Below are 12805 nucleotides of genomic sequence, written 5' to 3' on the forward strand. Positions count from 1 at the left end.
TGGCGCTTCTCAAATGTGTGTTTGGCTACTTCTGTGGCAAACACCATCCAGAATTCTGTTCTAGCACAGCAGGAGAAAGTAAGATGATTCTGTAATCTATTCTGTAGAAAATGGAACACACATTAATTGAAGAATGTTTTCTGTAATGATTGATTTATTAATAAGTTCACTAGGGCAAAAGGACTATTTTTGAATAATTTTGCACGACATACTACACAAGGAAATTTAAGGACGGGAAAATGGGATGGGAGGGCCAAGTTCTCATGTGGAATTTGAATCTATACAGCCAGTGTGGTAGCAGTGAACCACAACTACTGCTCTACTCTCATTTGGTTGAAAGATTTAACTTTCCAGGTACGTGATGTATCTCAACATACGAAAGATCCATTACAAGTCTGTAATTATGGTCCCCTTGTTACAAACAGCACGATGGCGACTTATTAATCCATTTGTCACTTTTACAGAGATACTGGAAATTGACAAAGGTAAAATCAAGGTCAGATGTTCTCCAGGTAAGAGTGTTGGATTGATAGTGTAGAATATGAAGTTCAAGGGTTCATCAGCCAATATCAATAGTGACCTCAGACATTTTGATGATTATGTTTTGTACAGTGGGGTATTCTGTATTGTCTGGGGGTGTGAGGAGGGAGGGGGGGAGGGGGGGGGGGAAGAGACTAATTTATAGCCAGATACTGAAGATTTCAATGTGGTGCAAAAGTTGCCATCAGCTTCAAATATTCAGAAATTTGAAACTGAACACTTCATGAAACAAGAATGTGGCATGCTGTGACTACAATACCAATGAATCAAAACTGGAATCAATCCACTCACGTAAATATCTGGACTAAATTCGTGGGGATATGGACATACGGAAGCTTGGGTTGGTCCTGGAAGTATGCTCAAATGGCCACAGTGGTTAAGGCAGCCGCTCGTCTAATGTGGGAAATTTAGTTAGAGTCCCAGTCAAGCACACATTCTCATATAGTGTTGTACAACTGTATTTGCAATTTGCAAAGGCATTTCATAACTTAATACAGCTGTCTAACACCAGCAGTGCCTCTTTCTTTGGACACGTATGTATGTCCGAAGGAACACTGAATCAAACTATACAGATACTATAAAATACAGACACTGCCCTGCTATGTGCTCTGTAAATATTCTCACCTAACTAAGTATGTTGCACTGTATGTCCATCAAGCTCCACTGCATTTTTTTGCTGGGAATGGAATGTAAGGAAACATACAATCCGTTACATACTGCCCACAATACGTATACAGGTTCAAGCCTCGGCTCACCAAAATTCTAGTTTCTCACAAATGTTCATTTTTATGTTGATTGTTTCCCCACAAAACATTTCATGAAATATGTTGCAATTTACAAGGACTCGGCAGCAGTACCATTCTGGAGTACAGATTCCCACGGCAGAGAGGTAGAATGAAATGCAAGCTTCACGTCATCCCACACATTTACCCGAATCCATTCTGTGAATGAGGAAGATATTCAACCTGCCAAAGCAGCGCTATGTCAGCCCCTGTCCAGTACAACTAATAGAAAATGAGGGACAGCAATATTTATGTAAAAATTTACATGATCCTTTGAGTGTAATACCTTATTTTGGTGAATTCCACATATGGGTATAGAGGGGGGGGGGGGGGGAAGGGGGCACCTTTAAAATGTATAATAAAATACATTATTAAAACAGGAAAAATTCCTAGTATTTTAATTTTTATTTATCCTGAAGCTCCATTATTTGAAGATGAGACGACATTTGGGGGGGGGGGGGGGGAGTGATTTAGTTTTAGTGAGAGGTAAGGGTCTTCTTCTGCAATGTGAATAATATTAGATTTTCATGATGAAAATGTCAAAAAGTCGACTTCTCCCATTTTCATTCACTAATGACTTAGGTAAATGTATTCTGGGGTAAACTGTCACTGAAGAAAGATGTTTGCTGCATAGAAGATTGTATTAAGGATAATGTGTCCTCCACAAAATGTCTTTTAGACAGCACTTTTAATAGCTGGGCATACTGACAAAAGTCTAGCGATAGATTTGCTCCCGTATGATTCTTGTCAACAATCTATTGCAGTCTGAACACAGAAACATTCATAAACAATATTAAAAGGAGAAGTGATTTACACTAACCATCACTCAGCATTAGCGTAGCACAAAAAGCATTGAGGTATTCAGCCATAAAAATATTTGACCACCTATGAAGTGATTTAAATAATTTAATGGATGTATTTTTATTGCTACATTTTTATGCACAGTATAAGAAAATTTTGCTATGGGGTGGTAGTGAGTAGGTAGGATCATGAAGCAGATTCATCAAACAATGTGCCAGACGGTCTCACAGTGTGAGAACAGCTGGAGGAGCAAGAGCCATATTCTACTGGGACAAAGGGACTGAGGATACACCTATCCCAATAGGCACCAACAAGTGAATCTTATTTATATTAACATACCACTACAGCCATGCTGTAGATGATAATTATAATCGGAACATGTGGATAAATACTTCAATGTCATTAAATTCATTAGAAAATGCTAATTACAAATTTTAGTTACTGTCACTGCTCACTGATGGAAAGGGTGAACCAATGAAGTGTGTCCAGAGAGGACAGGCACCAAACAGCTAAAATAGCCCACCGTTTAGCCAGCCAAGACAGCCCACCGTTAGCCAGCCAAGAAAGCCCACCGTTAGCCAGCCAAGAAAGCCCACCGTTGTTAGCCAAGAAAGCCCACCGTTGTTAGCCAAGAAAGCCCACCGTTGTTAGCCAAGAAAGCCCACCGTTGTTAGCCAAGAAAGCCCACCGTTGTTAGCCAAGAAAGCCCACCGTTGTTAGCCAAGAAAGCCCACCGTTGTTAGCCAAGAAAGCCCACCGTTGTTAGCCAAGAAAGCCCACCGTTGTTAGCCAAGAAAGCCCACCGTTGTTAGCCAAGAAAGCCCACCGTTGTTAGCCAAGAAAGCCCACCGTTGTTAGCCAAGAAAGCCCACCGTTAGCCAAGAAAGCCCACTGTTAGCCAAGAAAGCCCACTGTTAGCCAAGAAAGCCCACTGTTAGCCAAGAAAGCCCACTGTTCGAGTAAAGACAGAATTGTTTCTTGAAAAACTGTTTCATATGACTTAATTGTACAATGCTGTGTTAAACAAAGGCAGTCTACAATCTTTTTTTCAAGGTGGCAACACATGAACTAGTACGTGAATTGCAACTCTACTTTCAGCCAGACTTAATTGTTAAAATTGCCTTGAAAAACCTATTTGTGCAATCTTAAGTTGATTCTACAATTGTGTGGAGCATTTCTGTGATTTTTGCAGTGCTCAGGAACTGGTGATTAATGACCAGTAATTCTGTTGTGAATATTAATGATATAATTGCTCTGGAAATCTTTTTACTAATTTTTGAGATTAACAAAAAAACGAAACTAGTTGGCATCCTAACATTTTATGATTCTTACTATGGTTAGCCTCTAAACCTACGCAATCACACTATTATGCATTGTTCAGGGCATAAGTGCTAGAGCTCACGACAGAGAGGAAACCAGGAGGGACAAGGGCTATGAGACATTTTTAAAAGACGTGAGGTAATCAAGTTGCCTCCAGCTGTGTTAGGGAAATGGATCACAGACATTTCTTGCTAAACTACACTGTGTTCATTAATCCCAGCACATCTCTAAGGTAGTAAGTTTTGCTTACTGTAACACACCATGTAGGTTAGAGGGGTCCAATCTGCATTTAATGAGAGACTACATTTTACAACTGACCCTAATGTCTGTTACCACGTGCATGCACACGCACGCGTGCTCTCAGGATGATCACTAAATTAACAGGAATGTGACAATATGTACACAAGGTTTAAGAACAAAGAAACGAGGGTGAAACAACATATGTGGATGAACATGGTGTAACAACCCAAGGGTTATGCTTTGTAATCTTTACTGCATCTATAAATAGCCTTTATCTCAACTAAAATTACAAGCACCATTTTTGTGCAAATATGAAAAAAAATACCTATTTTTGCACGAAATTTCGTTGCATCCATATCAGTTTCAGTCATTAGCATTCCTTTGTTCCATTTGTAGTTTGCTTGAGCATTTTATATATATACTCAGAAAACAGTTACAGAAACTCCAAAAAGTTACTCACGGATTCGTATATTGAATTAAAACAGAAGTTGTTAGAATAGAATGTAACTATTAATACAAATCATATTGTAAAATAACATGTGAATTTTCACCTTCTATACAACTAAAATTATCACAGTTTACATTTTAATATCTATGTCACATTCTTTGAAAGTTATCTTTGATACTTCGTCTTTTGTGGTTTGTTGGCAGCAAATGTGGCAGGGAGTTGTTCCGAGTTCTGGTTAAGTTACAGACAGTGTTGTTAATGTAATGGACTTGTTAAAAGCAGTGTTTGCTGTCAATACAACTATTTCCAGATTTTGCCAAGTTTATATGGTGAGTGGTGGACTTAATGGATTTAGCAACAACATTTGTAATAATCTATTTCGGGTACTAAGGAAAGCATTTCAGTCATTTTGTAGCAAGTGTGGGTCTCATTTTTGGAGTATATGAAAGCAATTTGTACAGAAACCAGATGGCAGTTATAAGAGTCGAGGGACATGAAAGGGAAGCAGTGGTTGGGAAGGGAGTAAGACAGGGTTGTAGTCTGTCCCCGATGTTGTTCAATCTGTATATTGAGCAAGCAGTAAAGGAAACAAAAGAAAAATTCATGGAGAAGAAATAAAAACTTTGAGGTTCGCCGATGACATTGTAATTCTGTCAGAGACAGCAAAGGGCTTGGAAGAGCAGTTGAATGGAATGGACAGTGTCTTGAAAGGAGGATATAAGATGAACATCAACAAAAGCAAAACAAGGATAATGGAATGTAGTCTAATTAAGTCGGGTGATGCTGAGGGAATTAGATTAGGAAATGAGGCACTTAAAGTAGTAAAGGAGTTTTGCTATTTGGGGAGCAAAATAGCTGATGATGGTCGAAGTAGAGAGGATATAAAATGTAGGCTGGCAATGGCAAGGAAAGCGTTTCTGAAGAAGAGAAATTTGTTAACATCCAGTATTGATTTAAGTGTCAGGAAGTCATTTCTGAAAGTATTTGTATGGAGTGTAGCCATGTATGGAAGTGAAACATGGACGATAAATAGTTTGGACAAGAAGAGAATAGAAGCTTTCGAAATGTGGTGCTACAGAAGAATGCTGAAGATTAGATGGGTAGATCACATAACTAATGAGGAAGTATTGAATAGGATTGGGGAGAAGAGAAGTTTGTGGCACAACTTGACCAGAAGAAGGGATCGGTTGGTAGGACATGTTCTGAGGCATCAAGGGATCACCAATTTAGTATTGGAGGGCAGCGTGGAGGGTAAAAATCGTAGGGGGAGACCAAGAGATGAATACACTAAGCAGATTCAGAAGGATGTAGGTTGCAGTAGGTACTGGGAGATGAAAAAGCTTGCACAGGATAAAGTAGCATGGAGAGCTGCATCAAACCAGTCTCAGGACTGAAGACCACAACAACAACAACAACAACAATGAAAGCAAATTAGCTGCCCCTGAACATACACATCACAATAAGATAAGTTGAAATGATCTTTTTGCCACATTTTTATTGGGCACTGCATTTGACAAATTTTGCTGTTTATTTTAATCTAATTTCCCAATGAGCTAGAGGTTTTAAAGTTTCCACATAGCTCAGAACTGGATGACAATGCAATATTAGTTCTGTTGGCTGGTGTGTGGCAGAGAGTACTTCACTGAAATTCCTATCTTTTGCTGTTCCAGATGTAAATGTTTTGTGATAAACATTGCTGCTAAGTCTCCACACGAGCTCTCATCTCTCATTTTTAACTCCATGATCTTTGTGTGGAATATACATAGGATGACTCTTGTGAAGAAAAACTGAAATAAACACTAAATTTATTTCATACCTATGTTGTAATCTATCAGAATGTTTAAAATCAATTGAAAAATTTCACACATACAACACTAAGAAGCAGGAAATAATTATTTAAATAATCTTTTAATAACATGTTTATAAAATGGACTGAAAGTATGAAAATTTCTCCTAGCACCATACAGATTCCAAACTACCAAATAGGTACCCCGAAAATTTGTGTTTGCAATTTGTAACAGCTGTTGCAATACTTGTAAAATTGAAAACAAAAAATGTTGAGTGCGTGGAATAGACAATAGTAAGGCATGTAGAGAGTAGCCGTCATTGAGAAAAATCATGCACGACACATCTACTGCATGTGACCCACATTTTTTGTTTTAAATTTTGCAAGTTGTGATGTTATGTGAGCCTCATTGTCCTTTTTAACTAATTTGTACCTGATTTTATTCTGAGAAGCTAAGTAATGTAAGTAAATACTATAAATGTGTATGTGATTCAAAAAGTACTTTAAGTGAAGCGCAGCTGAACAGCAAGAAACACTTCAGCACGCAATCCCCACAACGATAGTAGTTGGGAATCGAGTATGGACTAAAAAAAATTGATTTATTAAAAAAAGACTTAATATGTATCTTGTGGAAAGAGGGCGTGTTGTTAGGCCGTTGCTCAGAACATATTGTTACATGTAATGAAAATTGCTATTGTAGTGATAACACTGAGTAAAGTATGTGTAATAGTTGTCAAACATTATGTATACAAATTTTCTGAAAGTGAAGAATAGAAATATCTCATTTTTGGGAAAGGAGGTGAACTTCATTGTCGTCGCCGGCTATCAATCGACAGAATTTTAGGTGTACAAAGTTCACAAAAATGCAGGAAAGGAAATGCATTCTCTATACTTTTCATTCAATACGCAACAACCTCTCAATTTATTAATTACAGTAATTGGATTATGATCTTGTACAATAGTATGGTGCTGAACAACTCCACTGACTAATTTTGATGTAGCAAGACATGTAGTTTGAAGGAAGTTAGTGTACCAAGCAATCTCCTTTTCTAAAAGCAGATTGCTGTTTGATCGTATTTACTTACAACAGTGGTCCCTTAGGTATGATAAGCTACAAAAACTTGAGCTCAAAGCTATCCGCAATACGGCAAATTAACCAACAGAGTTGTACTTTAAATCTTTAAGAACAATAACTTCCTCCAAATTATAATACATCAACTGGTGCAGAAGCTGATCATTTAAGGAGGCAGCAACCAAAATTCAGGTACCAGTTATGACTTGAAGTAAAGTCTCAATCAAAATCAATCTCTCCCTCTCCATAGACATATATAAATATTGAGAATTACCTATTTTCAGAATTACATGTATGGGGTTAGGAGAAATAATTTTATGCTTCTTAGTCCATTTTAAGAACAACTTATGTTAAAAAATTAATATATATGATTATTTCTGTTTTCTACCACTGCCAATGTTATAATATCCATGTCACTGCAACAAGGGTGGAATACACATACTATACAATACTGATAATTCATCTATGCAATCCCATAAGAATTATAGCTCAGCAGTAGTTGGAGGTTGAGAATGGGGAAAAACATGCACACTGCACATGAATCGTTTTTCTGGAATGGAGACCAACAAGTGTTAATTTTACGTTGTCTTAAATCACCTAGTCACACAAAAAAAGAAGTTAGAGAATTGTACACAACATTTTGGAGTTAATTTCCAAATTGGCACAGCAGCCTTAAAAGGCAGGTTATATAACAAAAACTAATCCGAGAGGCATTCAAAAGTTATTACAAAGGACATATGAAGACGTATTCTAGTAACTTTTCAGCACTGAATGAGAGCAAAAAAAGCATACTTCTGCAGTTATAAAATGACAGTCACCTCAGCATGGTGAATATGTATCTTGGACTGGCAGAGTCCTTCCCACCATTAAGACGGGTGCCAAACTGACCGATTGGCTGCAGCAAGTTGATGTTGTTACTACCCACAAAGTTCTGAGCCAGGTTGATAATCGTCGACATGAGTGACTGTTCGCCATGGTGGTATGCTGAGTGTTCAGCCACAGAGCCTGCCAACTGTGCAACTTTCACCTCCCTCTTGTCATTTCGTTTCAAGCAGGTGAACAGCACCTATAACAATGATGTGCATATTATTATAAATTAACACTGCAACAGTAAAAGTTTTTCAACACATAGCAAACTGTGATCCTACAAAATAATGTGTCTGACTCATTTTGCAGAGGGAGAGAGAGGGGGAGAGAGAGAGAGAGAGAGAGAGAGAGAGAGAAGTGATGAATTGCTTTCATTACCAGGATACATTTGTTTATAATTTGTGAATGTCTTTATAAACATGCACAAAAGTCAGAAAAATCACCTTTCTGACTTATTTTGTTTCTTGGCAGTACCAACCTCAAAACAAGAGTCAATTTCAAGAAAACTGGATTTTCTTATCATTGTCATCTAGTCTTAAGACTTAACCAACTGAATTACTGAAAAAAAAGTACTGTTAACATTCGCAACCTACTTAGAAAAACTTTGAAGAGTTTTACAGACCCCAAAAATGCTGTGATTGCCTGTGACAAATGTGGCAGAAATATAAATATTTTTTACCCACTCTTTGGTTATTCCTTTCCCTGTGAAATTATACAATCCCCTATATTATCTTGTTTATGCCTTTTTACTTTTTTAGCATCTGCACAGGACAGCAATGTTTCTTCTTCTTCCTTCTTCTTCTTCGATATTTCGGCTGTGAACCAAATAACCATCATTGAGGCAAGTCGGTGATAACACTACGATATACCGTGGTTTTAAGTTAGTCACCAACTTGCCTCTAAGATGACTGCATGATTAACAGCCGAAACATCAGTAGTAATACTGCTGTGCGAGACGCACACCCAAAAGATGGAAAATTCTATCTACCTGGGAATCTTCAAGAAACACACATGATTTTGTTTCTCAGAACTGTCAAATTTTGTGTGGTTTCTGTTTTTACCCACACTTTGCACTATACAACCAAAAAAAAAAAAAAAAAAATGTTCATGTCTGTGTGGTCCAAAGGAGTTATTTATTACAGAGCTGTCACTGACAAAAAATGAATAATTTTTAATAACTACATTTCAGTGAGCAGAGCGGTAGCAGAGTATCAGCAAATGGCATTTCCTTCTCAAGCTGAACATGCCTGCCACGTTGCCCATTTTCGAGGTACATGTGAAGCCTTGTCAGGTTGTGAGAGAAAGGGAGAATTCAATTATGGGACTTTTATCAATCATTGCATCTCCAAAAAGGTAAATTTAAGTAAAGCTAAGTCACATCTATTTCTGAAGAAGTATCTCCCCCCCCCCCCCCCCCCAACCCTCTTTCCATCATTTCTGGTTGACAGGGTGGGGTGGGGGAATATTTTAATTTTTGATTAAAAAATGAAACAAACATTTTCTTTGTTCCGATGATTCAAGTTGCAACTACTGAACTTTATAAACTAAGTTTGTAGTACAAAAGTCGCCTGGTTACAATGTAATCAGTGTGCTTCACATCAGATGTTGCTAGTGGGTAGCACATCAAAACTTTTTTTTAAAACTGACATTTGTCAATGAGAAATATGTGACCTTTGTAAATGTTTGTATAATTATTAGATAATGATCACTTACATACATAAAATATTTACACTACCATTTCAGCACGTATTTGCCCTCTTCAGATTTGCTTAATCCACTCAAAGCCTTCACACAGATACGTAAAGAATATAGTTAGACACTTTGAACATCATGAAGTACTGCATTACATTAGGACTTTGTTTTTATGAAACAGATCTGATGATGGTCATTAAAGACCAAAACCGGTAATCCGCTAAACAAAAAAGATTGGGAACATAGATGTAAATTAACGGAAAGTTATTTGTCTAAATGTTAAATGACTTAATGAGGTTCAAAGAGCCTGCTATATTGTTCATATCTATCTGTATGAAGCTTTGCAGTGGATTAAGCACATCTGAAGATGGCGACTACTTGCCAAAACCAGTAATTTGAATATTTTTTTGTGGAACTAAACAATAGTAACATAAATTAGCACACAAAAACTTTCTGCAACTGAAAGGAAAACTGTATTTTACTATTTTGGAGTAAGTATTTCCTACAGTGGCAGTATGCCAGGCCACATTATCTTCAAAGCTGTTCTTATTCCACTACTCTGAATTCATTGACTTTTTTTTTTCCTCTTCTATAAACCAATTATAGAGGTTATCACAGCCATAGCAGAAGTTTACATTCAGGGTTGCCTCAAGTTTCCCTAAGTGAAATTTCCTGATATTTCCCCAACAAATTTTGAGATCTCAAAGGATAAGTTAAGACATAAGTTGACCATCTGTCTTTGCAGCTATGGCACAAGAAACAATAATGCAAACTAGAAAATATCTAAAATAAACTTGCAAGCAGATGGTGTTTCCTGATTTGAGCAAAAACCTGAAGTACTAACATCAACATATTTTGTAATCAACTGTTTTTAAATGGAGAAAGCAAGCCAAATGGCATGTGTGTGTCATTAAGACCACTGAAGTTATTTTATTTCAATAAAACTAAACACACTTTGTGACAAAATACACATTTCCTTAGCATCACAAGACAGATTTTAAATATCTTCACTGATTTCAGAAAACCTCAGAAAAAAAAATAGGTCTCTCGAAAGAAGTGTATAAGGCAGGGAAGAATTGTGTAAGCTAACACTGTAGGTGACCGCCAATAAAATGTTGGTTCTACTATGTTCGTTATTGTCCGTCATTATCCACTGTGTTATATCTATTATTTTACAGGTATTGTGCGATTTTTCTTTCAAGAAAAAATATGAGTATATACCATACAAACCACCAGAACCTGAATTTTCTTCAAATATCATCCATACTTTCTAACAAAACACTTTTGAAGTGCCAAAATGTACTAAAACAAATAAAATGTCTCTAAAACATCACAATGTACAACTTGCTCACACTCAGTCACAAATCCCGAAATCCATCGCCCATGGTCTCTGACCTGCTGAGGAGTACTGCAGTCTTGGGTCCACGGATAAACCATGACAATCCGCTGCAATACCCCACACAGAAACTTACCTGGCCTGTGGGTAGATCAGTGAGACTAGGTCCAACATGCAGAGCCTGCACATTAGTGGGAAACGAATGGCTTCAGATCGGAAGGCCCCATCCATTACAGATACCCACAGAAACAGCCTGCAGTTTTGGCCCGTCGTGGAAATCCACTCGCATGGCCAGCTATTCACAAGCCACAAACAGCATGTTGATGAAACGAGATCACGGTGATCAATCTGTGCAATAAATAACTTGTTCAGATTCTCTGAAAATCAATTATAACAAGGACCAGTAGCAACTCGCAGTAAAGATGATTGCTGAATTGCAGACAGGCACATAGAAAAAACTATCACACTCTTAACTAAATTTTCAGCCATAGCTTTTCTCGGAAAATGGAAGCACATACACATTCACACAATCACTCACACAACTCGTGCACACATGACCGCCATTTTCAGCTGTTGCGTCAATGGTCTCAATCTGAACAAACCACTCCCCGTGTCTCCTAACCTCTTGTCAGCAGCTGCTAAGCTAGCAGCAAGAAATGGTGGCAGTACTGACAGCAAGCTGATGGGAATGGTAGGAAGGGGAGAAGCAGCAGGAATGAGGGAGTAGGGAAGTGGCACACACACTCTGCAGCACCCACCCACCAATGATGCACGACACCTCGGTAAAAAATTGCTATTTACGGTGTTTTTCCCTTCAAATTTTCCTGATTTCCAGAACTTGCGGCAACCCTGACATTGCATTAGCAGTTTTCATTTCATTCACAAGGCAATTGGAAACAGACTGTCACAGATATAATAAAATATTTATCTATAGTGAGAGTCACCCAAGTCATAACACCATTATAAATTTATAAACAATCTGACGTACAGAAACAACATTTCTGGTGAATGAAAATACTTTGACCCTCGTACCAAAATAGAGAAGCGATTATTTTTCCAGTTAAACTGTACTTTTTCTAACACATTTTTGATAGCTTGTGAAAAGGAGGCAACAAAAAGCGAAAGATGTGAAGGCACTGCCAGCACACCACATCCAAACTGGAAATGATAGCATATTGACTTTTCTGGATGACTGTACACTGACACAACTCTTCCTGATGAAATTAATTATTGTTAAACCACATGAGAATCACCGGCTGTCAAGAAGAAATGAGCATAAACATTTCATTAGTGAGCCAAGGACTACCTATTGAAAAGCTTATTTCATCTCTTAATAGACAATGCCTCTAACCACATTCAACATTCCTCAATAAGGTATCAGAACTACTACTGAATTTTGATCACTATAAACAGGCTACAATGAAGATGTCAGATAAGAAATCTGTAGAAAAGTGTAAGTCCCGGATTTTGTGGTACACAAACAACAGATGCACCTGTGTTGCAGATAAAATGAATAAAAGTATACTGATAGTTTTGAGGGCAAATTCGTAGAGCACAGATGGGTTAAAATTAAGGATACTATGGCAAAAAACAATAAAAATTTACACCGGCAAAGGCAAAGCAGCCAACAAGCATCGTAAGCCAAGCTTCTTTACTGGATGGGAATAATTCTGTGAAACAAAACAGAACTGATAATGAAAATATGGGAGAACTGTTGTGGAAAGTAACACTGAGCAACTATTTTTCCAATTTTGACACAGTAACTTCCTTTCATCAACTCTTCTTTTTAGAAATACCATATGCATATGAAGTCTTCTGATAGTAATTCTGACACAAAAAAAATTTATAAAACCCCCAAAACTAACAAACTCACTTCTTAGGAAATCCCACTTAAATATTTCCATTGGTTCTGCCAAAACTC

The 12805-nt window shown here is 37.5% G+C and overlaps 1 protein-coding gene across 1 annotated transcript in view; it reads right to left on the reverse strand.

Annotated features, from left to right (window-relative positions):
- Positions 1–12805, reverse strand: part of LOC126425234 (DNA topoisomerase 2-like) — a 154221-nt gene that overhangs the window by 88668 nt on the left and 52748 nt on the right. Inside the window, exon 14 of the mRNA XM_050088193.1 lies at positions 7808–8055. Within this exon, the coding sequence (XP_049944150.1) occupies positions 7808–8055 (248 nt within the window). The remainder of the gene's footprint in view (positions 1–7807; positions 8056–12805) is intronic.

This window comes from Schistocerca serialis, chromosome 10 (assembly GCF_023864345.2).
Source record: "Schistocerca serialis cubense isolate TAMUIC-IGC-003099 chromosome 10, iqSchSeri2.2, whole genome shotgun sequence".
Lineage (NCBI taxonomy): Eukaryota > Metazoa > Arthropoda > Insecta > Orthoptera > Acrididae > Schistocerca > Schistocerca serialis.